At 41.6% G+C, this 26,668-nt stretch overlaps 1 protein-coding gene across 1 annotated transcript in view; it reads left to right on the top strand.

Moving 5' to 3' along the window:
- The window catches only part of arap2 (ArfGAP with RhoGAP domain, ankyrin repeat and PH domain 2), a 197,589-nt gene extending 180,794 nt beyond the window's left edge, over positions 1-16,795 (top strand). The window contains exons 30-35 of the mRNA XM_080451401.1: positions 1,757-1,839; positions 5,157-5,192; positions 6,561-6,624; positions 11,466-11,594; positions 13,301-13,680; positions 14,199-16,795. Of these exons, the coding sequence (XP_080307527.1) occupies positions 1,757-1,839; positions 5,157-5,192; positions 6,561-6,624; positions 11,466-11,594; positions 13,301-13,669 (681 nt within the window). The 3' untranslated portion in view covers positions 13,670-13,680; positions 14,199-16,795. The remainder of the gene's footprint in view (positions 1-1,756; positions 1,840-5,156; positions 5,193-6,560; positions 6,625-11,465; positions 11,595-13,300; positions 13,681-14,198) is intronic.
- The last annotated feature ends 9,873 nt before the right edge of the window (positions 16,796-26,668 follow it).

Raw genomic sequence — 26,668 nt, 5'->3', positions numbered from 1 at the left:
AGACTCTAGCCTGGCATTGGCCAGACTGATGACGTGGATTCAATCTCACGTTCCTCCCCGGTATCAGTCTGGACTTCGGCCCATAGGGAGTGAGTATGAGAAATCAGAAAATGATCGGGCCAATCAGTGACTGCGTTTCAACTGCTGTCCTTACAGCAGTGAAAAGCATCAAAATCATTTTCTGATTTATATATATATGATATTTCTCATATGGGCCGAAGTCCAGACTGATACCGGGTAGGAACGTGAGAGTGAATCCACGTTATCAGTCTGGCCAATGCCAGGCTATTCAGACTCCACCTTACCCTGTAGCACTTGACCATGCAGTCTTATGCAAAGGTTAAAACGTCATTTAGATTGCATGTTATTTAGACGGATGCCAGGTTCATTTGTTGACCTGACATCCTATAGTTTGTATAGTTTCAATGTACAGATTAAAAGATAAGACTTATCTTTTTTTTATATTATACTGTTTAGACTGATGCTGGGTTCTAGTTTACATAGTTTCAATGTACATATTATGATTTTATCTTGTTTATATTATACTGTTTAGACTGATGCTGGGTTCTTGGTTTACTCCACTGTCTCTATGCATTTGATGTATGCGTTTACCTACCTTGTTTCCCGTAAGTCACTCTGGATAAAGAGTGATGCCAAAATTGTGAAGAAGTGGGCAGACAAAATTGCTACTGAAATGCTATAAACTTTAACCTGATAAATGGGTACTCTCTCCTGATTATGATTGGATGAAGTTGGCAACCCACCTGAACATTTATGTTCTGTTTATTAAAGAGCTGGAGAGACGGGGAGACCCCTGTTACTGAACCAACACTCCATAGCAATGTTTACTATCGGAATATAACACAAAAACGTTAGTTTTAACCCCAAAAAAAAAACACTTACCTGACCTTTAAACTGAGGTTTAACCACCTTAACCCTAGCATCCCTATTCATATCCTAATGGGTGAACATTTGGTGAAAATAGACAAACATTCACGGAAAAAATAGCAGATCTACAAGCTCACAATGCGTCACCACGTTGCGAGCTTTGAGGCTATTTTCGGCGAAGAGATTTGGTGTAGAGGGGTAAAAGGAGGGGACAAGTCAGAGACCACTGGAGGGGACCCTGGCCAACAAAGTATACAGGTTTAGGCAGTGGTGGGAAAAGTACTCACATGTTTTACTTATGTCAAAGTATCAATACTGCAACGTACTGTAGACATACTCTGCTACAAGTAAAAGTCTGGAATTCAAAATTTACTTCAGTAAAAGTACAAAAGTATTGGTATCAAAATGTACTGTATCACGACACATTGTGAGCTTGTAGATCGGCTATTTTCAAATGGCTGAAATCTATATAGGGCTGAGGTGGTTAACATATGTTTTGTAATAATAATCAAAATCTACAAAGTAACCAACAACGGAAGTTTTCAAATAATTGCAGTGGAGTAAAAGTAGAATATTTGCCTCTGAGATGTAGTAGAAGTAAAAGTTCTGAAATTATGGAAATACCCCAGTAAAGTAAAACATAATACCTCAAAATTGTACTTAAGTACAGTATTTGAGTAAATGTACTTAGTTACTTTACACAACTGGGTTTAGGCGTATCAATGTGAATATTTTCGCGCCATGTTGTGACTTTGCCGCCAGTTGACAGTCAGTGTATAATTTATAGAGACTGCTACTTTTGTGGTTATTAATTTGGAAGCAATCCACAATCTGTGGGAAATTATCTCTGTTATTGTGTTTTTTTTAGAGCACTAAAGCGGAGAGAGAGGTCCCACTCATGTCTGTGAAGTGCTACCTTGGCCTGAGGAAAAAACTCAAGCCACCAAACAGGTAAACAACATTCATCATTGTGCAACATTATGAAAAACGTTTTTCTCCAGGAGAGTGTGTGTGTGTGTGTGTGTGTGTGTGTGTGTGTGTGTGTGTGCGTGTGTGTGTGTGTGTGAATTCATACGGGTGAGAGTGAAATTAATGTCTGTGTGTTATTAACCCGTTAAGACCAGGCACGCATCTGTGTAACCACTTAAACCATCATTTTTATACTTTAGCTATACACAATTAGCAGATATACAAGCTCAGAGCTTGTAGATGATCTGTTATTTTTGAAAAAATCGTGTTTTTTTTTCAAATCTTTGAATATATATATATTTTTTTAAAGGTCCCTGGAACAACACATTTTGAGATGGGGGGTCCGCGGCCAAATACATATCATTTTGGGGGTCCTTGACATGAAAAAGTTTTGTTCCAGGGACCCCCAGAAGCAAAAAAAATAGTTTAAAAATATATGTATATTCAAAGATTTGCAAAAAAAAAATCACGATTTTTCTAAAAATAGCAGATATACAAGCTCATAGCGCTATGAGCTTGTACATCTGCTATTTTTGAATAGCCAAAGAAATCTAAAAATGACACACACAGATGCGTTCCCGGTCTCAAAGGGTTAAGATGAATTAATAATTATTTTGCATTAGCGCCTGTCCGTTTGTGTGCGCTGCCGTCTTTGCACACTGTGTGTGCGTGTGCATGCTATTGTGTCGCCGCGCCCGCAAGATATATCGCTTTTTCTTTCGCGTCAAACTTTGGCGCTGACAGCGTTGGCTATACCCGAAAACACTCGTGACCCACCTCTTATTACTCACCCTAATGGAATTGATTAAATGGAATAGCATTTTAACAAATACAAATTATCAGTCTCCCCGCCCCCTTATTTCCACAAATAGGAAACACCGCTGCCACTTTACTTTATTTTAATGATGCCGTATTATTATAATTTATGACTTGTGTCACAGGCCCACAGCGTTTCCTGTTGGGCGATACAAAGGGACGGGGGGAAATTTTCAAGGAGCCCAAACCCTGTGTTTCACATTTTACCCAATTATCATTCCTCATAATTTTCACCGTGTCGGAATTAGAGTCTAGGGGGGAAGCGTGAAAAATGAGCCCAGACAACCAATCGGCTGCATTAGCCGTTCCTTCAGGGAAGAAACGAGGGAGAGAGAGAGGGAGAGAGAGAGAGAGAGAGAGAGAGAAGGGGGGAGTGCATGGGGGGTTTAACAGGAGATGGAGGCAGGGAGGCTGAGCAGTGAGCGAGTGTAACCCTACATGTACTCAGTGGTAGAAAGTAGCTAAGTACATTAACTCAAGCACTGTGCTTGAGTGCAAGTTTGAGGTACAATTAACTTACCTTGGTATTGCCATTTCTTTTTTATACTTTAAACTTCTACTCCACTAATCTTCAGAGGCTTTAGAGTATTAAACAATAACATACATTAACTACTTAAGCCCTATTTTATACTGCAGCTATTAAAAAAATTGCCAATCTACAAGCTGAGTAGATTTGTAGATTAGTAGATGAGTTTGTAGATTAAAGACCGCCTGGTAAAATGTTCAAAAGAAGTTCAGACAAATTCTGAACAATTTGAGTCATTTTGCCTTGATGCCAACACATGTGTACTTTTACTCAAGTGACATTTTGAATACAGGCCTTTTCACTTAAAGTTTTATATTATGGCACTACTTTTACTTAAGTAGAACAATAATAACAATATGAGTACTTATTCCACCACTGGATATACTGTAGTGTGAGTGGTGGAAAGTAACTAAGTACATTTACTTAAGTACTATACTTAAGTACAATTTTGAGGTATTTGTACTTTAATTGAGTATTTCCAATTTCCAATACTTTTACTTCTACTCCACTACATCTCAGAGGCAAATATTGTACTTTTACTCCACTACATTTACTTGAAAACTTTAGTTACTAGTTACTTTTCAGATATAAATTATGATATAATGAAACATACATAAACCACTTTAACCCTATTTTATACATAGGCTATTTGAAAATAGCAGATCTACAAGCTCACAACGCGTCGCATCGCGACGCGTTGTGAGCTTGTAGATCGGCTATTTTCAAATATTTAGTACTTTTACTTTTGGTACTTTAAGTACATTTTGATGCCAATACTTTAGTACTTTTACTCAAGTAAATTTTTAATTCTGGACTTTTACTTGTAACAGAGTAGTTTTATATTGCAGTATTGATACTTTTACTTAAGTAAAACACTTGAGTACTTTTTCCACCACTGAGTGTGGGCTGTGGGAGAAACCAAAGAGAGTGAGTGTGTGTGTGTGTGTGTGTGTGTGTGTGTGTGTGTGCACGCGTGCGTGCGTGCAGAAAGTGGGAGCTGAGGCGAGTGGAGGAGAGCGAGGTATTGAGAGGGTTAGGCGAGGCAGCCGTCGGGTAGCTCATTAGGCAGAGGTGTGTATCTGTGAGCGTCCCGCCGCGGGGTTTCGGTAGCGGCTGCCTCCTCGTCTCTGGCTCTGTGTGGTGGTGGAGAGGAGAGCTCTAGGCAGCATGAGGCTTTCCATCTCGGCCCCCACTCGTCCCTTTGTTCTCTGAGGCTCCTGTTCATCCACAGTCGTGCATATAGGGCTTCCAACGAGAAAGGTGCACTCACCGGGAAGGTAGTCAGTTTTACCCTATACACCACACACACACACACACACACACACGCACACACACACACACACACCGGCTTTTCTTGTCCTCGCGTTGGCATGTACTGTCGTGTAGGAGAGCCCCCTATAGAATTTAGCTCGTTCATGCATATATACAGTACGGTACAGCCAGACGCCTACATGTGTGTTTGCATGCGGTCGTTTGCATAATGGCACCACCATCATAATTGCACAAAGGGCCTTGATTCTAAACTGCCTCATTCCGGCAGGATATCTATCTATCTGTGTAGTATAGCCTATCTATCTATCTATCTATTAGGACCTCGGTTTCTCTCACTCAAGTGTGCTTGAAGGTGGTTTGCATGCCTGGTGTATTATATCTCATTAGCCCCAGAGCATGTTAAGGTCTGCACATAACTGTGCATTTGGCCTGAACATCTACTGCCTACATTCCACTGTTTTATAGCAGCGTTTCTCTAGAGCAGTTGCTTTCTTTCTCTTCCTCCTGCAAGTTGATGGCAAAGAGTTTTGCTCGCCTTGTTTTCCAAAGTTTGGTCTTTTTTCGCAAAAACACGTCCCCGGTGTGAAATAAACACCGGCCTTTTTCTGACACAGAAATGTTTGCATGGCATTGTGGGTCACCAGTTTATTGTTCTCACTCTCTCCCGTGTTTTTTTTTTTAACAGCTGGGGGTTCACGGTCTATACGGACAAACAGCAGTGGTGAGCTCTCCAATTCAATAATTGAATACTTTGCCTTTTTTACCCTTTCCACTAGAAATGTCTGCAGTCTAACAGAGTCGAGCCAGGTGGAAAGTTACAAGTTGAAATGAAAGCACCGTTTCATGAATTAAGTTGCTCTGGCAGACTTCCCCTGAATTCTGTAGTTTTTTGGGCGCTCCTCTTTTGGCGGCTGCCAGGGAATTAAAGAAAGGGAAAAAATCAATTGTTTCTCATTGTTTTTGTTCATCTCTGTCCTTAGCTGACGGTACATCTTGTTCCCACCCACGGATTTTCTGTAATAATAATGTCAAAAGAATAGTTTCGCCCCAAATTGAGATGAGCCCATTTTTGTTTCAAAGAATTTGACACCGACTCCCACAGAATTGCTGTGTGACTAATTATGGTTTAATTACTCAAAGATGTTGCCACGACATTGAAATAATAAATGAAAGTAGCGGCTCTGCAGCACTTGGCGAATAAAAAGATTCTTAATGTGAAGACCTGTTCCAACCCACTAATAACATTTTAGAAGAGGCCATCGATTTCCGTCCACAGTTCCTTGTTAACGGTGTGCCTAATTGAATTTATTACATTTGTGGCACAACTCTCTTGGACTGCCAGATTTGCCACCTGAGTCAATGATATTTCAGTCTTAGTGCTTAGGTCAGGGGTCTTCAACGTTTTTCAGGCCAAGGACCCCTTAGCTGAAAGAGAGATGAAGCAGGGACCCCCCTCTACATATTGGATTCATGTAATGTGTATTTTCAGACATTTAACCACTTAAAACCCTCAATACTTTGTAAACTTGACCTTTGGCTCTGTACTTGGTCTGCTCTTTTTTACACTAAACCTCTTTGCTGAAAATAGCCGATCTACAAGCTCACACTTGTAGATCGGCTATTCTCGGATAATGTTTCCCTCAGAATGGATGCTAGAGTTCAAATGAGAGTTTAATGTAAAAAAAAAAAAATCCTATCACACAAAGATTTGGCGGACCCTCTGTAGTAACTCTGAGGACCCCCTAGGGATCCCGGACCCCCTGTTGAAGACCCCTGGCTTAGATAATGCCAATCAATGTAGCAGATTAATAATTTATACCAGCGGTTCTCAAAGTGACCCTCAGAGTTCCTTGGGGGTCCTTCAATTTAAAAGTTAAAGAACCACTGGTTGATATAGACACATCAGCAAGTAAGACAATTCCTTTTCAGAGGACACTGCCGACAGTCGCATATTACACAATTCTGGCTATTAGAATTGAATTTGATGTCTGTGGTTAACAAGAAAACATGGGGAAAATGTGAAAAAAAATATAAATACTCAACAAGTGACTGATAGAAGTGGCTCACGCTAATGTTTTCTGTCCCCAAGGCACTTCTGTTGTGAGGGGAAAGAGGCTCAGCTCAGCTGGGTGACTGACATCATCCGGATGAAGGTGAGTGGGCTCTGACGGGGAAGACAGGAGTCGGGGGGGTTAAGAATGAGGACGGCCTCGAAGGGAATGAAACGTTTATACGGGGGTGTTACTCAGCCTGTACGGATCAGCCAGTGAACAATGGCAAAGACTCAAGCTCGAGGGGGAATTTGGGGCATTTTAAGAGATGTATGTGCATCCTTCCTATGACCCCTTTTTACTGTACCCGCCGCAAGCCCCCAAAAATATCAGCGGATGTGACAAAAGATGCACTTTACGAAAGCGTCCCTGTTCGGATGAAAAATACACCAGATTACTCCACGACGAAGAAATCGACTATTTACTAAACCGTATCTCAAAACAACAGAGATATGATAAATCATGTTTCCCCCCGCAATCATCAATTTCCATTGTATCACGGGGCGGACGAAATGCATAAATAGGTAAAAAGTACTGTTAAAGTTTTCGAGGTCACTCGGCAATAGAATAAATCACTTTGTGTGGAAATAAAGTCTCTTAGCTGCGAGAATGAGGTTGGGGGCGACTGTAACAATCACATCGCAACTACTTAGCCCCCAGATGCAGCTAAGTGTTGTTGCTGTCACTCGCTGACACAGCACATACGACATAAATAATGCAAAGCAAAGCAAAGCAAACACAAGGAGCAAAGCCACAGATGTCTCATATTCTCCTCCTCTCTTTTCTATTGCTCTCCATCGCACCCCGTTCTCATTTTCTCCCCCTCGCTGAAATAGGTTCTCGTATCGTAAGGCAACAGCTTAATGTTGTGTACGCGTTTGGTGTATGCATGCATATTTTATTTTCATTTCCAGCTAAATGGCCTTAACCCGTTAAAACCGGGAAAGCGTCTGGGTAATTTTTTTTTAGATCTTAGCTATTCAAAAATAGCAGATCTACAAATCAGTGATTTTTTTAAATCGCGAAAATGTGTGCAAATCTTTGAATATATATATATATTTTTAAAGGGAACATTTTCAACTCAAATCTTTCCTTCTGGAGGTCCCCGGAACGATCTTTTTTGAGATGCGGGTCCACGGCCAAATGCATTTAATTTTGAGGGTCCGAGACATGAAAAAAAGTTGCGCACCACTGATATAGTAACAGGTTTTTCCGAAAACCGAAAACTGGACTTTAGAAGACAATTTTAGAATCTGGGCCTCAGGTCTTAATGGGTTAAATGAAATATTACAATTGTCCTTAACCAGCCCCGGTCCCCGGTAGAGTCGATTGTACTGTTGAAACCCTCTTAACTCGGGCCAAGATCCAAGATCTCATGGCAACGCCAGAATGTTGCTTCTCCGATGCCGCATGTGTATTCCGAGCACATTTCATTTGCATTAGCTCCTGGGCGCCGACTCATTTCATGGGAACGTGTCTCCCGTGCAGCGTTGTTTATCACGGATGCTTACTGTAAAAGCCCTTTAGTGCATTAGTTTGGGTTCGCCAGTAAAAAAGGGCAATACTTTTAGTGGGAGAGATTGATCTGCAGAGAGGGGAGAGGCAAGGTTTTTTTGGCCGGGAGAATTGTGTTCTCTCTGTAAGTGTTCCAAGGTGTTTATCCCATTAAGACCTGGAACACATCTGTGTCACTTTAGATTTCTTTGGCTATTCAAAAATAGCAGATATACAAGCTCATAGCGCGGCACCGAGTGCCGCGCTATGAGCTTGTAGATCTGCTATTTTTGAAAAATCGTGAAAATTATGTTTTAATATTATTTTCCGAAAAACTGTTAGGATTTAGAAAATGTTTAGAAGCGGCCTGTCTTAATGGGTTATTTCAGTGGGCTCCGTGACTTCTCTCTGCCCTTTGGAGAAAGCTCTCCGCTCCGCAGCAACTAAATCTATAGCGGCCTACAGACGGCTAAAAATATTAGGCTTTTCCCACCCCCAAAGCCTCTAAGTATCAGGGATTGTCAGCTTCCAACGCTATGGGCTTGTGAGAAGGACGCTGGACTTTGTGGGAAGGGCAGGGAGAGAGGGATACCCAGAGAGTGAGAGGAGAGAGAGAGAGAAAGAACGAGGCAGGCTAAAAAAGAGAGATTAGATGTGAGTGAGTGAGTAAGAGTAATTCAATGTTCTTGATTTCCTTTCTCTCACCTGTTAGGCAGCATTGTGGTCAGACAAAGTTTCCATAGCAACTGGCTATGGGAGACTTTTCTCTCTTTTTTTCTTCCCTCTCCTCTCCATCCAAAGGTGGAGGTAGAATCTGCGGTGGACAGTTGGGCTGCAAACAGATATGGCTGTCGGGTAGAAACCTTGTATCTCCATATTTAAACTTGTTACGTTTATTTATAAATTAATGTCCTACTTCATCGTACAACAGTGTCACACAAAAGCCGCGAAAAAAGCATAAAGCTCACGACATTGTGAGCATGTTGTGAGCTTGTAGATCTGCTATTTTCGCCTTTCTAAAGACATTTTGAAGTGATAGTGGTGTCGACTGCCAATGACACGTTTTGACGTGTGTCAATCCAAAGCCCACACCGCCAAGGATGTGTTTTCATAACCTGACTCAGCCAGATGAGGGCGGTATTGAGTTTCACAATCCACCCTGCATCTGGGATCGCTCAGAGAGTAGCGCTACCCCCACCGCTGCGTGTACGAACCAATCAGCGGCTTCTAGGGGCGGGATCATCCAATCACCTGCCAAGTAGCTTGAAAAAAAAGGAACGCCGTCTTGCATCGATTCTGCTACCGGTGTCTCAGATGGAAGTAGGCTGTGAAACAAAATGTGTGTCGCAAGCTTCTTCCATTTGGCAGAGTCAGGTTAGTGTTTTCGGTGTTGACGCTAGATGGCGCTCTTCGCTAACCTCTGAGTCACCATTTGACTCCCAAGTAAAGCAGTGAAGCAGCAAATCACGTGATCGCAAAAAATAAAATCACTTCCATGCTAATGGATTTGGAAAAATGCCTTTTTCTCTGCTTTCAAAGTGTTTTCTGTTGATTTCTGGCGAAAACAACCTACATTCAACTGCCAATAACTATTAGTTAGTGAAAACGCTCTGAATCGCTGGCAAGGTCGGCTATAGACTTCACTCTGGCGGTTAATAAGTTAGGTGTGTCTGTGGGTTTTATAAATATTTAACCAATAAAGTATTAACAAGAGCTTGTGACTTAATAATAACTACATTACATACAGTATATAGGATCCATTGGGTAACAGTTTTGGACATACAAGGTTTCCACCCGACAGACAGCGACATTATGAGAACGGGTCGCGGCGGCAAAATGAGGCTGTTGAAGAGGAGACGGCTCCCGGGGTCCGAGGGTCACAGTGAAAACGAAGGACATTGGTTGTTAACCCCTTCAATCCGGGAACGCATCTGAGCCACGTTAGATTTGAGCTATAACCAAATTATTTCATACTTTTGGCTATTCAAAAATAGCAGATATACAAGCTCATAGCACGGCACAGAGTGCCGCGCTATTTTCTTTTTAATCAGGGGGTTCCCTGGAACAAAATATTTTAAGATGGGGGTCCGTGACCAAATATATTCCAGGTCCTTGACATGGAAAAAGTTTGAGCACCACTGATATAATAGCAACATACGTTAAAAAAAAAAATACTGTTAGGATTTAGAAGACATTTTGTAGAATCCCCTGAAGCAAAGATTTGAGTTACAAATGTTCGCTTTCAAAAATATATTATATTCAAAAATGTGATCAAATTTGCTCAAATTTTCAAAAAATAGCAGATCGACAAGCTCATAGCGCGGCACTCGGTGCCGCGCTATGAGCTTGTAGATCTGCTATTTTTGAATAGCCAAATACATCTAAAACTGACACAGATGCGTTCCCGGTCTTAATGGATTAAAGAGACGGTTTAGCCGGCGACAGTGGAACACATGTTTTTTTTCACGGAACACAGGGTCACAACCCCGTGACTTTCACTCGCCCTCAAAGATGCATGGCCTCAGAGTCTGGCCTATAAAAACTGCCATCTAACGCCCCCCTGTGCGCATAGAGAGACCAGACACACATGTTAGGGACAGTGTTGCCAGATTGTGTGAGAGAAATAAGCAGCCAGGTCTAGGAAAACAAGCCCAAAAGAAGCGACTATAGGCCACATGAGCACTCTTAGCCCTATATGCATTGGCTATACAAGCCGATACAAGCTCACAACACCGCCCTCTCTCCCCCCTCTTCACTACCCCGCGGCTCTACCAGTCGGCCCAAAAGCTGAACATGCTCGGTTTCTCTGAGTCGGGTCGAAATAGGTCCGACCCGACGGAACGACAACAATACCCGACAACAAATTGTCGGCGGCAGACACTTTCCGACGCCGAGTCGGCCCAAAATCGGTGCGGTGGAGAGCTACCTTATGAACCACTAGCTAGTTAAACAACATTTGGAAACAAGCCCAAATAAGCAACCACACTTTAGAAACAAACCCAAAAAAACGCAACCCGCAACTACCAATAATTTACAAGTAACTTTACAGAAAAACTAACCCAAAGTTGCTTATAATAAGCGGACATGGCAACACTGGTTAGGGATGATGTTTTTCTTCCCTTTGCTGCTAGAGGTGATCTCACATAGAAATGACAGAAGGTAAAAGTTGACTTTTAAAAGTGGGGTATTTTATTTCTGGAGTTTATTTTGTGTGTGTGTGTGTGCGTGTGTGCGTGTGCGCGTGTGCGTGTGCGTGTGTGTGTGTGTGTGTGTGTGTGTGTGTGTGTGTGTGTGTGTGTAGTCAAATATTTTGTCTACACAGACATCAAAAACAGAGAGGCAACATCAAAAACGCGCCGTGCAGATGTCTTCACTCTTTGAAATTCCCTCCAGTCGAGTATGTTTGCATTTCCTTCAACTGCTACATTTCTCTTATTCTGTGTCTCCAGTATGGCAGTGATTTATGGCTGAAGAGCGGCAACTCAGGTGAGCCTGGAGCTCACAGAGTCTCCAGGAGAGCAAGTTTGTCTGTCGGCCAGGGTGGTCCTCAGGCCCACAAGCACAATACTATTAAACAGGTAAGAGAGGCTAATACCCAAGATCAGCCATTCCCAACATGTGCGCCCACTTGTGGTCGTTGAGGATATTGCAAGCGGGCCCCCCACATAATTGGCAAAACACTAAGATTGCATTGATAATATAACAGAAAATATGGTATTTTTTTTCTTCAGAAATAAGAGTCCAAAGGGAAGCACGCACTTCCCAACAAAAATGTGCAGGTGCTGAACAAAAATACGTACATTTGAGGAAGGAAGGGGCAAGGGAGGTCCGCACACTGTTCTTAGCTCCCAGTAGATACATTTATTTTAGAGCAGTGGTTCTCAACCAGTGGTCCGGGGACCACCAGTGGTCCTTGAGGGGGTTCCAGGTGTTCCCCAGCTAAATGATGGAGAGTTGGTAACCAAATGGACCCTTATAGATCTTTAACTCTTGAGAGCGTAAAATTAAACCAAATGGACCCTTACGGGTCCATTTGGTTTCATTTTACGCTCTCAAGAGTTAAATTATTGTAACACATTGAGTGCCAAAAACGGTCCGGACCGTTTTTCATAATCCAAACGAGGAGTGCCAAAAACGGTCCGGACCGTTTTTTGATTTTTGATTTATTTTTTTCCTTGACAGCACCCAGGAGATATCATTTTTCGAAGATTTAGACTCCAATCCACTTCCTGGTTAACTTATGACTTCAAAAGCCTTTTTTTATTATGTATTTTTGACTATTTTCGACTATTTTCAACTGGCTGCAACTATGGAACGGATTACCTAATGTTTTTAATTTTTTTCCCCCGATTGTACGAGACACCTGTGTGTGTAATGAGGGGATCACCGTGAGGACGGTGATCACTGAAAATATTTTGTGACTACTTGAAAAAGATTCAAAAATGGTTAAAAATCCAGGCACTGACTGTACCCTGTTTTAAAAAAACACTGGCACTCAATGTGTTAAACTGCATTACTTCATTTACAAGAAGTCTACACTATTAGAGTGTAGAATGTATACGAATTGTTATTTTGATCAACGTTTGCCTGTTGTCTCTCCTATGGTACCAACATCAATACAGTATGGAGTTGTGGACAAAACATATCCAACAAAATATTCTACGTTTTGGGTCTGAGAGTCTAAATCTCATCAAATGGTGGTCCGTGGCTCAGATGCAGAATAAATAATGGACCTTGATATGAAAAGAGTTGAAAACCACTGTTTTAGAGCATGACAACGTTTCGACCCATGTGGGTCTTCGTTAGGTATTTTTCTTTCTTTAAAAACCTTGAAAAATAAATAAAACTTGCTCTGAAAATGCTCACCCATCAGTTAAGTGGTCAGATGGGTGGGCCACGAATGCTTTCAAGGTTTTCAAGTGGGGTCCTGATCCAGAGAAAGGTTGGGAACTGCTGCCCCAAGATAACAAACACACATTTTATCTCAATGTTTATCAATCATGAAGATTGTTGTTTAATTTTTGAATGGCGTCGTCAGCTGCGGGTTATAAAAATAAATTAAGTTATGATGATACGAGGCTTCAACGGGACACTGATAATTTACGTAGAGCAATAAAACATTTTTAATTAAAATGTGAACAGCAGGAACATGAGCAACGCTTTGATCTTCATAAAAGCCATCATTTAGTCTTTCCCTGTGGATGACTTGGAAAAGCTACTGCCATTCATGTCCATCTGCCTTTTATTTAACATATGTTTTTTTTCTTCTTCTCTCTGCCTTTAGCCCGCGGACAGGACGGTTTCTCTCGGCGTGGCCAAACCGAGAGCCGACAAAGACGCCGGCATCGACCGCCACAAGGCCGGCGCGGCGGCAGTCGACCGCCACGAGCGGATAAGGGACGGTCCGAGCGCCACAGAGGCCGCGGCGGCGGCGGCGCGCAGGCAAGCCTCCGTAGGGGTGTGCCTGCCCCAGTCTCCGTCCACACGCCCCCCGCCGACACTGGCTTTGTTGCCCCCCGGGGCCCGTCGGCCCGCCGCCAGCAAGAGCCCCAACAGAACGACGCCCACGCGCGCCGAGATGCCTCCCAACGTGCTGAACGAACTCAAGTCTGTGCTGAGCAGGGCCGGCCAAAGCGCCAAGGACGATGTGTGAGAGAGAGAGTGGTGGGAAAAGTACTCAAATTCTTTACTTAAGTAAAAGTACCAATACTGCAATATAAAAATACTTTGTTACAAGTAAAAGTCCAGAATAAAAAAAATACTTGAGTAAAAGTACAAAAGTATTGGCATCAAAATGTACTTAAAGTACCAAAAGTAAAAGTACTAAATATTTGAAAATAGCAGATCTACAAGCTCACAACGCGTCGCGATGCGACGCGTTGTGAGCTTGTAGATCTGCTATTTTCAAATAGCCTAGGTATAAAATAGGGCTAAAGTGGTTAATGTATGTTTCATTATATCATAGTTTATATCAGAAAAGTAACTAGTAACTAAAGTTTTCAAATAATTGTAGTGGAGTAAAAGTACAATATTTGCCTCTGAGATGTAGTGGAGTAGAAGTAAGTAAGTATTGGAAATTGGAAATACTCAAGTAAAGTACAAATACCTCAAAATTGTACTTAAGTACAGTACTTGAGTAAATGTACTTAGTTACTTTCCACCACTGTGTGTGAGAGAGAGAGAGAGAGAGGAGACAACGAAAAGCTGGGTCAAAGTATTACGCAACTTGCAGGAACGGACGCTTGGAGACACGAGGGATAATGATTGATTGACCCATTGAAACCGGGAAAGCTTCTGTGTTGTTTTAGATTTTAACCACTTTAACCATTATTTTATACCTTGGCTATTAAAAAATAGCAGATATACAAGCTAGTAGAGCCGTCACTTTGTGACGCGCTACGAGCTTGTAGATCTGCTATGTTCGCTTTTTTTAAAAAAGCGATCATTTTTAACAGACATTTGTCTCATCATAGAATATTATTCTTCACAGCAATCGACCCGCCGATCGCGGTAAAAGACATAGCGGGGTCTCGTACACTCAGAGGAAAAAAATTGGCCTGCCGCGATCATCCATTCCATATATATGGGCAGTTGAATGAGAAGAAACCAGAGAAAAAGGCGTTTTTTCTTCAAACAGGAAGTGTTTTTTTGTGATCACATGGTTAGATGGTGATCGCTGGTTTGTGAACAGCGCCATCTGGTGGATAAACACTGAAACACCAAAACACGTCAATGGCACTCGGAGCCTTTGGGAAAAAAACACTGAAAACAAGTCAATGGCACTGAATGAGTTAAGAAAGAGAAAATATTCCAGGGGAGTGATGCAGATAACGGAAGAGCAAGGCGGTGCAGAGGAAAAAAAGAGAGATCAGTCAAAATTGTCAACTACAAACTCAGCCAGATTTCTGCAAGGAGCGATGGAAGCCAAGAGGCCTTCGTATACATGGCGGGCGTGTGGACAAAGGAGAACTGGAGAACAGGTGCTGGAGTAGCCGGTGGGAGGGACCTCAGCCGACCACGGAGCTAACCCATACACTACTTGATGTAAATAGCGCTCCTACACAACTTAAACATGATGTTTTCTGTTCTGTTCCCACAATTTGTTGTGAACGTCCTGAACTTTCGATATGGTAAACAATACGAAACATTGTTGCAGAGGCAAAAGTTGACTGGCAATGTGTTTTCCCATTTTAACAACTTAAACAACAAACAACAAAAGAAAGGAAGCGCTGCCTGGGTTCAATCACAGTGGCTCAAAACAGGTGCTCTTCAGTGGAACAGGTATAGGGATAGAAGCAAAGGAACCCAAAGTTCTGCTTGCGGTGAGGCAGACTGTAGGGAAAAAATACTGAGGCTCTCCGTCTTCAGGTGAAAAAATGGAATGATTTATTTTACAGATGAGCAAGGCAACAGCTGACCGGCGCGTTTCAACACTTTGGGTCTTCGTATGGTCTAACAATCAGGGTGATTAGTCACTCTTTAAGTAAAGGCTGTGGGTGGCAATCAAGTGATTCTGACCAATGAATACATCATACATCAGAGGATGCCTTGCACAGTCTGCCTCGCCAGAGTCGCCACAAGCAGAACTTTTGGTTCCTTTGCTCCCACATATACCTATTTGATCAGTCTCTTAGGGGTTTGTACTAGGCCCCATCCTTTTTCCCTCTACACTAAATGTCTTTACAACAAATAGCATCTACAAGCTCACAATGCTTTGCAACACAACACATTGTGAGAGAGAGAGAGATAGATAGATAGATAGATAGATGGATGGCTAGATTTTTTCAGTTGCCCAGAGGCGGCACAGCAGTAAGAGTTACAAAACCTTGTAGATATGCTATTTTTGCCAAATGTTCTTGCCAGAATAGGGAGTTTTTAGGAATGTTTGTTTTTTCTCTAATTTTTTTCTTATTTATAATTGTGTTTACATTGGACGAAGCTGTGGGCACAGAACCAGCAATACATTTAGTTTTGGGAGCAGCAGCTCCCAAAAGTTGTGGTCTTTTCTTCTTTTTCACACAATCAAGAGTCAGTAACATTCATCATGAAATAAAACTAATGTTTGATATCAGCAACCAAAAGTGTATTACTTGGTTTTGTTGAAGAAACATAATAAAACAATGTTTTTTTTGTTTGCAAAACGGATACACGCCAGCATTGCACTCTAATAGCGATGCAGCTTTCACTGTCAAGTTCTCATCAGACAAATGTGCTTATAAGAAAGGAATTCATATTTTATGTTACATTTGATGCATTTCCCTTTGGCATACTGGATAGTTTTATATGAACATAGTTTCTATGCAAAAGACAAGCTTCTTCGAGGACTTATACAGTATCAATACCAATGGGGATTCCGACATGAAACCGACTTAATAAAAACATCTGCAACTTACTGTCGTCGTTGTTTTCACAGATTTAATCAAATGCTCTTTTTGGTGTAGTGAATTGTAAGCGTAAACCTATCGGTCTCAAGCCATTCGCTCTTATTGAATAATGCATAGCAGGCTGAATATGCACGCATAGGCAATTGTCACTCAGATATCACCCGTGAAACTTTCATTTCAGAACATTTTGTTTTATGCTTGTCCTCTATTTCATGTCCTTATATTCTAATGGTGCTACCACGCCTATGTGCAGTCGTGGTCTGAAGACGCTGTGGGCTGTATAGTCTGTATACTGTAGTCCGTTGGTCATGTTATCTGTACGCACACATTTTCCTTTTGTCTATGATGAGCCTGTTTTTTTGGCGCTTTTCATTAAAGACATTTTTCTAAAGAAATCTTGCCTCCACACGGTGTATGCACACTTTCTCTTTCTGTTGGATGACAATGTACGCAGTGGTGGAAAAAGTACTCAAATGTTTTACTTAAGTAAAAGTAGCAATACCACATTATAAAAATACTATGTTACAAGTAAAAGGCCTGTGTTCAAAATGTTGCTTGAGTAAAAGTGCACAAGTATTGGCATCAAAATATACTTAAAGTACCAAAAGTAAAAGTACAAAAGTGTTTGAAAATAGCTGATCTACAAGCGCACAACGCGTCGCATCGCTTGTAGATCGGCTATTTTCAAATAGCCTACTGTACCGTATGTATAAAATGGGGCTAAAGTGGTTAATGTATGTTTTATGATATAATCATTTATATCTGCAAAGTAACTAGTAACTGAAGTTTTCAAATAATTGTAGTGGAGTAAAAGTACAATATTTGCCTCTGAGATGTAGTGGAGTAGAAGTTAAAGTATAGAAAATTGGAAATACTCCAGTAAAGTCAAAATACCTCAAATTTGTACTTAAGTACAGCACTTGAGTAAATGTACTTAGTTACTTTACACCACTGAATGAACGAACGTATGTGTGCGTGCGTGTGTGCGTGCATGTGTGTGTGAACAGTTTATTTATTTTCCCCGTTGTCCCCCCGAGGCCTCAGGTGTATGAAGGTCGCCATATGGTGCCAGAGAGCTCAGCGACTAAGCCCCGCAAAGTGATTAAAGACATTATGAGCGCCGACATTGACCTTGTCATTCAGGGAGAGGTCGCCGGTGTGAGATGGATGCGCTCGGTGTGTCATGTGTGCACATGTGGACGTGTCGGGGGGAGGGGTGGAGGGGGGGTGGAGGGCGGGGCAGCTGCGCCTTAATGCCATGCCTCACCCCAGACGGCGATGAGAAAGGAGAGACCACGGGGGCAAGAAGGAATGGGAGAGAGTTGATATTCCTGTCTACGAGAGAGAGAGAGAGTTGACAGTTATTTCAGAAGCATAGACATGAGCCCTTGGGGGTGACCGTGAGAGGGTTTTCAATTAAACGGGGGAGCCGCTGTGGTTTTAGAAACAAGGGATGTTACCCTTTAATCCGGTGTGATTTTGAGATGTGGAGCGGTATTGATCACCCCCAGGCCGCCGGCGGAGGCGTCCACCGAGGCCACGATGTGATCTCTCCGTCTTCTTGTTCTCTCTCTCTCTCTCCCATGTGCGCTCAAGTCTCTGTCTCATGCATGTGAATAACATGAATATCAATCCAAGAACTATAAAAGGAAGAAACGAATTTAAAAGACTGTGGGGAAGATTGACAGGCAGCCACGATAATATTTGTTGAGACATCCTTATCATATCCTATGATTATATCTATGGTACTGTAAGCTTGTCCTCGGGTGCATTTAACTCATAGAGGTATGCAATCTTTTTTTTTTACTGCCATATGTTCCATCTCATCAGATCAGATGTAGGTATATATGCATAGAGAGGGAAGGACAGATGTTTCTTCCAGAAAGGTGCACTACAAATCTATACAAGGGAAGGCACAAAGAAATGGAGCAATCTCCCTTTGCTGCCTGTCCAGCTACTGTAAATTCAAGACACACACACACACACACACACACACGCACACACCCGTTGCTACTGCATAACGTGGATTGCTGAGCTGTGGCTCCTGTGATTTACATTTCCAGAAAGGGTAGGCCTTACATTAATGGAGCCGTCCATTTCCAACAGCTATAAATAGCTCACCATATGAGGCAGTCGTGCTGCTCGCTGCTCTTTTTTCTTTTTTTACGCTGATCCACACGTTCCCCCCCCCCCCCCCCCCCTCTAATCTCAATTCTATTAATGTCTCGGGAGATATTTACGACACGTACGTGGACCCTTTTAGCCTGACATGGCTGTAAAGTATATGCTCAAACCAGCCAAGCTTTATCTAATTAAAAGCCTCTGCAATCGCAATTCAACTGGGAGCAAGTCCTTAAAACCTCAATCAGTAACTCCCCACAGGTTGAAGACGGGATTTGAACCTCGGCGATGCAAATGAAAAAAAAAGTGGAATGTAAGACAATCCAATTAACTGGGCTTGTGATTGCATTCATAGTTCAAATCGGTGAAACTATTAGGCATATTGGTGTTATTGACAGATGCAGGAGAGGACGTCACTGGGGTAAATGATATTGGCTCTAATTCACACTTTAATGTGCAAGCAGCTTTTGCTGTATGAGTATGGGCAGGATAAATTGATTTGAACGCGCGCACGCACGCACTGTACTGTATAGAAATCTTTGCCTGCGGTCATAAGATTACATTACAGTAAGTAATCATTGCCACTGGAGATCTGAGATATTACACAGGGGCATAATAAGGTCACGTTTGTGTTTTAAAAGGATCACAGCTCACCAAATGAAAACGTTATTAAATTGTGCTACGAACAATAAATAATATGGTTCAACCATCCCTTTTGTAGCTCTCTCATCTCCCCGCTCTACAAGCAGAGCTCTGAAACGTGAGTAGTGGACATGCAGGCTTTTCTTAATCGCGTAAAGGACCACTTCACCCGTTTTCAATCTATCTGCATATAATTGGTCCTCACTAATGCCCATTATGAGATGACACCCTTTCTGTCTACTCACTCTGTCTCAGAGGAGCTGTGGACAGTTCAGAAACCTGCCTACCAGTGACTTAACTCAGTGGTTCTCAACCTATTCAGGTCACGACCACCCAAAATAATCATATTTGAACTGGGGACCCCCTGCCCTGATAAGCACTTGGAATGAAGGAGTTGAGGCATTACATTTTCGGTTCCACAGATACATAGTGAAAATAGCAGATCTACCAGCTCACAACGCATCGCAAAGCAAGGCGTTGTGAGTTGATCTGCTATTTTCACAATTGTTGCCTCTTTCTTATACTATTTGAGTATAAGAGTTGGCCAATGTTTTATAGTATAGTTTGTTGATTACTTTTGATGCAGTAATGGGTCTTTTTATTTTATTTCTTTTTGAGGTATTAAAAAGGTCTTAAAAGTCACTTCACTGTCATCTGGGGACCCCCCCATAATCATCTGGGGCCTCTCTGGGGGTCCCGACCCACAGGTTGAGAACCACTGACTTAACTGGTAGACAGGTTTGGCAATTTCAAACAAGATTATTTGTATTATTATTATTGTTTATTAATGCAAGAACATCTAACATCTATCTAGGTTCTGTTTCAGCACGCTAACTGTCCAGGAAGAGAAAGGCTGTAGTTTTATTATCTTGGAATGCCCATGTATGATGTCATTGGTAGGCAGGTTTCTGAACTGTCCGTAGGCACCAATGAGATGCAGATTGAGTGGATGGAAACCATCTTATAATGAGCATGAGGACCAAGTCTATGAAGATAAGATTGAAAATGGGTGCTCCTTTAAGGCCTTAGGCCTACATACTTTGTCGTAAATAGCCGATCTACAAAAAGTTTTGGAAAACATTTTGACATTTTGCCCAAAATAAATATAGGCACACCAGGATTCATGTGATTAACATAAGTTTTTAATTAAACTGCTAAATTGTGATATCATCAAACCTTTTCATGGCGTGGCCCCTAAGGGGGTATGCATGTCCCCCAAGTAAAGTAGACCAATCACAGCAAACTACGCAGCTCAGCTGACACTGCTACACCAATCACAGTCCCCACAGAAGTAGACTAGGGTGGGTGATAGCTGATTTAAGCAGTCACACCTGGCCTGCGCTAATTAGACTGAGCTTGGGTGTGATTATCACACACCTGCATTAGATAAATCAGCCACCCCCAGATAGTCAAGGGAAGTACTTGTGAAAACATTGAAGGAATATGCTGTGGTCTGAAGAAATTTTTTCAATTGACATTTTAAGATGTAGGCTAATGCTCACTTGAGCATGTTAACTTCAATATTTGCTGATGCTGCTACACCCTTAACCTTCTACAACACAATCATAACTCCCCCCCCCCTGCAATTGCTGACTTATGTAGCCTATATCCATAGGCTATTGGATATAGGCTACTTATGTAGCCTATATCCAATCAAAAAAAAAACTCTGAAATTAGATGAGGAATAATATTGCACACATGTAAAGTTGACCGTAGGTCGTGGCTCCAAAAACAGTCAGAGATGCTATTTTGGGGTTTTTATTTCTTCACCAAACTCCAGTGTAGCTTTGTACAGTGCAAAAATATATATTCGAATAGCAAAAAAATAATGGTAAAAAAAAGAGAACTCAGGAAATGACTGTAAAACTTTGGAAAAAGGACAAACAAACTGCACTAGGCTAGGCCCCCATCAAAAGGGCCCTGGCAGCTAACTCACTGGGCTGTTAGGTTTCTGCCCGTTCGAGCATAGCTGAGACTTTATATCTGCAGTCTCCTTTTTATAGGAGAGGATCCTACCACAAACACAGGAAGCAATTAACCATCAAAATAGCTTATCTACAAGCTTACAAATATCTCTCGAATAACCCAACACATAAATGGATATTGTACTTTCAAACTGAACACCATTTTGTGTTTGAATTCACTTTAAAAGACAATAGAATACTTTGCTCATAAACATTGTGAAACACCCCTCCTCCTCTACAGTACATGGCACCTTCCACTGGGAACTCCCCTACTTTAACTGAATGGTTCATTCTTGCTCTGTTTGCTAGTTCGTCATTCAACCCAGACAGAGTACAAGTACTGCAGAGGAGTTACAGGTGACAAACAATGAGCCTCAACTCCTTTTAACACAGGTTACAATAAACTGAATGTTTTACCCCTGTAAAGTCTGTGTGTATCATTTGTGAATGCATTCAGCAGTATTGACAGTATTGACATTTTATTAGGACATATCTGCCACGCAACCCACAGTCACTTCAAACAGTTGCTTTCAAAACGGCCGGTGGTCTTAATTAATAATCGGACGCAGCTGTGTTGTGTGTGTGTATAATAACAATTGTTGTAGGCGGGAAATATGCCTTTTTATGCAGTGGTGGAAATGGAGGGCTACTTAGGTCCTTCAAATAAACAATTAGGTGCTGCACAGGTGAAAATTATTTTTGCTGAAATATACTTGATGTAGCAATAATAAACAATATTATTGATGAGTGATGTTGCTTACGTTTTGCATTAGTTTTTTGATAGCCAAACTGAAGCCAAACTCTCTCTCTCTCTCTCTCTCTCTCTCTCTCTCTCTCTCTCTCTCTCTCTCTCTCTCTCTCTCTCTCTCTCTCTCTCTCTATATATATATATATATATATCCCTCTCTCCTAACTTATGATGAAGGAAAACATGCAAAGGCTCAGGCAGGTCAGTTGATGTAGTCCTATAGCCTAATTATTTAGTAAGAGTCAATTGTTTTTAAAGTGTCCTAGACAGTTATGTAGAATTGTATTTAATTAACATTTAATGGGCTGATTTGAAGTAGGTGTCCTCAGGCAGACACCACACTGATTTGGCCTGTGCTACTTTCCAAAACACACTTGTTTTCCAGAGTCAACTGAATTAAGACTTAACAAGAGGTCATCACAAGTGGATTAAACTCCATCTCCAGTCATCTGAGAGAGGATCTGCTTCAATGCAATAGGAGGAAATCATTAGGCTACTCTTCGACAGTAAACCCCACCACCTCCTCAAAGGTAGGCTGCCGCTAGGATTTATTGAGGATAAACTTGAGTAAAAGGTTTAAAGGACGCCTTTATTTTGTTTGTTTTTTTTACTGCCGTGTGCATGACTGATACTATAATTTGGCCCGTGTGCCCAAATGTTTCTCTTCCTTATGGCTGCTGTGCCCTGCCTGCCCTTAATGCATCTGTTTGCTGGCTGTTGTTAACTTTGACTCGACTCAACTTCAAGTTTATTGTCACATCACAAGTTTACACCCATATAAAGGAGTGAGTGAAATGACTTTGTGCAAGCTTCCCACAAATTGCAGTTGCTTTAAAAAGCCTAAAGAATAAGAGTGAGAAATAAGAGTAAAAGTATCAAATACATTACGTGTGTGATAGTGTTCTGCAGTCTCTTTTGCAACATATCAAATAAGAGAATATTCAAATATTCATGGAATGTATGGGTCACATACATTGGTAGCTTTTCCTTGCAGGACTACCTGCTAACTGGCTGCCTTAATGGTGTGCGTGTGTGTGTGTGTGTGTGTGTTGTGGTTATATTGTGTACCGTTTGTCTCTTAAGATTGTTGTAGCTGATAATACACCATATTAGCCACTATGTGACATACTTATTTTAGGGGTAGCTCTATTAAATACCCTATAAGCTACTTTTCAGAGCATGCACCTGATTGGCTGTAGGGCAGGCCCCACCCAACAATGTCTATAGGCCCACCTACAAATTAATTTCTGGCCTCACCAGTGCTGCAGACCTCCGAACTCTCTGTCATTTTCATTTAGTAATGCGCACCAGAGGTGGAATGAGAAACAAGACCCAGCCGACCTCTGCATACTGCTATACGATGACTGCGGCCTGCGCTGGTGGGGAGAGGGGGGCAAAAGAGGGCAAATGGGGAGAGGAAAATGTGAGCGGAAGGAAGCGATGAAAGGAAAGGGGAGAGTGAGAAAGATGTGTGGAAAGGACAGGGTGAGCTTATGTGCGTATGTTGAGCAAAAGAGCACAAGAGTCTGTCTGCAAAAGAGAGAGGGATGGAGAGTATAGACTTTGTGGACACCCTGTGTCCTTGTTGGCTCTTGTGGGACCTTGTAGCCATCCTATTTAACCACTTAAACCCTTTACCTTGTTGACCGGAGTGTCTCCCCTTTTCCCTCCACACCAAATGTCTTTGCTGAAAACAGGCGGTCTACAAGCTCACACTGTTAACTGTCCTTTTTTTTCGATTTCTACCCGTTTACATGATGTTTTTGCATAGTAGTGTATATTTGTATATTTGTCTGTCATTACATGTTTCGATGAATTGAGTACAAATGACCCCAATAGAAACAAGCCATAGCGCTTTCTTTCTCTTAAAATACAACAGACCTTGTATTGAACTGTACTTCCCTGTGCTTGTCTTTGCAAACTGTAAATAGAGCACCGAAGTCCTGACGTCACTGCCAGTAGAGGGCGCATTCCGCAGGTTCATGGCTTTACTTTTTGTATTGATATCCTCATTGGGGAATCTTAGATCGCTTCATATAAGAACTGTCTTCCAAAAATAAACACACCACCCTGGCGTTTTTACTCGTATGGATATGAAGCATCGACTGAAGGTGTAAATGTACACATTTACCCAAAGAGTAACACAATATAAACACTAGAAACGAGTCAAACAACCCAAAGACTACATTTCCCATGAACGCGGCTGCTGTGGGGACAGTGATTTCAGACCCGGAAGTAGTAGTTCTTAAGACTTTTAAGGCAGAATTAATTCAATTTTCGCCAGAAACAGGCTGTATCAATGAATGAATATCGTAAACGATGCAGAGCCACCCCCCTGACAAAAACGCCAGGGTGGTGTGTTTATGTTTGGAACACAGTTCTTATATGACGTGATCTAAGATTCCCAAATGGGGATTTCAACACAAAAAATAAAGCCACGAACCCTGGAACAGCGCCCTCTACTGGCAGTGACGTCAGACTTCGGTGCTCTATAAGGTATTCAATCAATCAGTTTGACTGTGTAGATAGGCACTTTTTTTGCCAGATGCTATTTTTGTCTTTTCTCACAAATGTTCGCATATTAGTCTATGACATGCCCAGAATGGGGACGCTAGGGTACAAGTGGTTACACAAGATGGGTCAACATTTCAGGACACCCCGTCATGCTCCCCTTCCCAAGGACATGCATATAGATTGGATGCTATATTGATTAGAATCAGAGGGACCCACATTATTCGCCGCCTCATTCAGAGTTCATTATTTATTTAGCGCTGTGTCTGATCTAGAGTGCCAGTTCCTCGGCTGCCACTCCGCCATTGTTTGGCCTGAATTATGCTATCAAAAGAGCGAGCGGAAGAGTGACAGATTAGAAAGGAGGCAAACATTTGCTTGTTAAAGATTCATCGTTTGTCTAGTAGGTCCACAGCGTTGTCCTCGGGCCATGCGCGTCCTTGGTCTGTGTTTGGGTAAGCTAATGGCTAACCGTCTTACTCAGGAGGAAAAGCCACCAATCACGAAGAGCTTACCATGTTATTATTGCACATAATGAATAAGATGGTATCTAATCAGTCACAAATATAAGTCTAGATTTAGCACCCGGAGATAGCAACTGTGTATGTATATTTTTCCACTTGCAGATCAAAAGGGTTTCTGCAGCAGACGATGCAATTAGATTTGCTAGAATAATCTAAGTATGTTTACTGTAAACTGACTTTGTTTTGTCTGCCACACATAGCTCCAGAGGCTGTGCTTATAATATATATTTTTTTAATTTAACAAGCAAGTGCGCACACTCGCACACACTCTGTGCTTTGACAATTCTGGTTAAACAAGATTCAAATGACCATACCTTCTTCAAATATTGTCCAATTTCAATAAACAACACATCATTTGAAAGCTTACATTCTTCACTTTCATAATATACTTTCTAAATGACTGAAAAATGGCCATGGCCCCCTTGCGGCCCACATAATTGTACCAGTCCCAGTCACAGATGTGCAGACCGCCAAATGTGTTGGCTATGGTTTTGCCTTTTGAGAGAGTGCCATTGCCTTGGCCACAATATTGTAAGACTCTTATACAGTACATTCACAACCAAATAATGGATTGTATTCGGTTGAACCGCGTCAACCAGATCAGTTGGATATTGTTGACTTGAATGAAGGACCAAGAAGATAAAACGAGTTCCCCTCTGATCAATGGCTAAGGGCTTTTGTAATAACGCTTACAGAAAGCTTTATCTCTGGCTAATGAGAAAAAAAGGGTTGGGGCAACGCTACACTAACAGAAGCCCCTCATAATAATAGGGCAGTGGTTCTCAACATGCGGGTCAGGAGGACCCATTTGTGGGTCTCGGACACATATTTATGGGTCCCGAGTTTCACTATAGTTTGGGTCCCGGGGAGCAGTGGTGGAAAAAGTACTCAAATTCTTTACTTAAGTAAAAGTACCAATACTGCAATATAAACATACTCTGTTACAAGTAAAAGTCCAGAATAAAAAAAATACTTGAGTAAAAGTACAAAAGTATTGGCATCAAAATGTACTTAAAGTACCAAAAGTAAAAGTACTAAATATTTGAAAATAGCAGATCTACAAGCTCACAACGCGTCGCGATGCGACGCGTTGTGAGCTTGTAGATCGGCTATTTTCAAATAGCCTACGTATAAAATAGGGCTAAAGTGGTTAATGTATGTTTTATTATATCATAGTTTATATCTGAAAAGTAACTAGTAACTAAAGTTTTCAAGTAAATGTAGTGGAGTAAAAGTACAATATTTGCCTCTGAGATGTAGTGGAGTAGAAGTAAAAGTATTGGAAATTGGAAATACTCAAGTAAAGTACAAATACCTCAAAATTGTACTTAAGTACAGTACTTAAGTAAATGTACTTAGTTACTTTACACCACTGCCGGGGAGACATCAAATCTCTCGTTTGGGTCACAGGCTAAAAAGTTTGGGAACCGCTGCTCTAGGGGGCCAGGCTATCACCAAGGACCAACTACTGACCAAATGACCAACTGACCGAACAAACCACATTGACATCCCCACAGCCTTACCGCGAGGGAGACAGGAGACTACAGATATGAAGTTTGCAGATCTTTATCAGTCATTTTTGGTTTCACGTTGCACACACTTTGAAACCAAAAGGTATTTCAAAATGATACCAAATTATATTTCAATAGGATTTTATACTTAAAGGGACCGGGTGTTCCCAAACATCTTGGCTTGAGACCCAAAAGAGAAATTTGATGTCTCCCTGGGACCAGAAGTAAAAAATAGCAGATATACAAG

The sequence above is a fragment of the Gymnoscopelus braueri genome (assembly GCF_963280865.1).
Source record: "Gymnoscopelus braueri genome assembly, chromosome: 15".
Taxonomy (NCBI): domain Eukaryota; kingdom Metazoa; phylum Chordata; class Actinopteri; order Myctophiformes; family Myctophidae; genus Gymnoscopelus; species Gymnoscopelus braueri.
The sequence above is the reverse complement of the archived record's forward strand: the minus strand, read 5'-3'. Positions and strand labels throughout refer to the sequence as shown.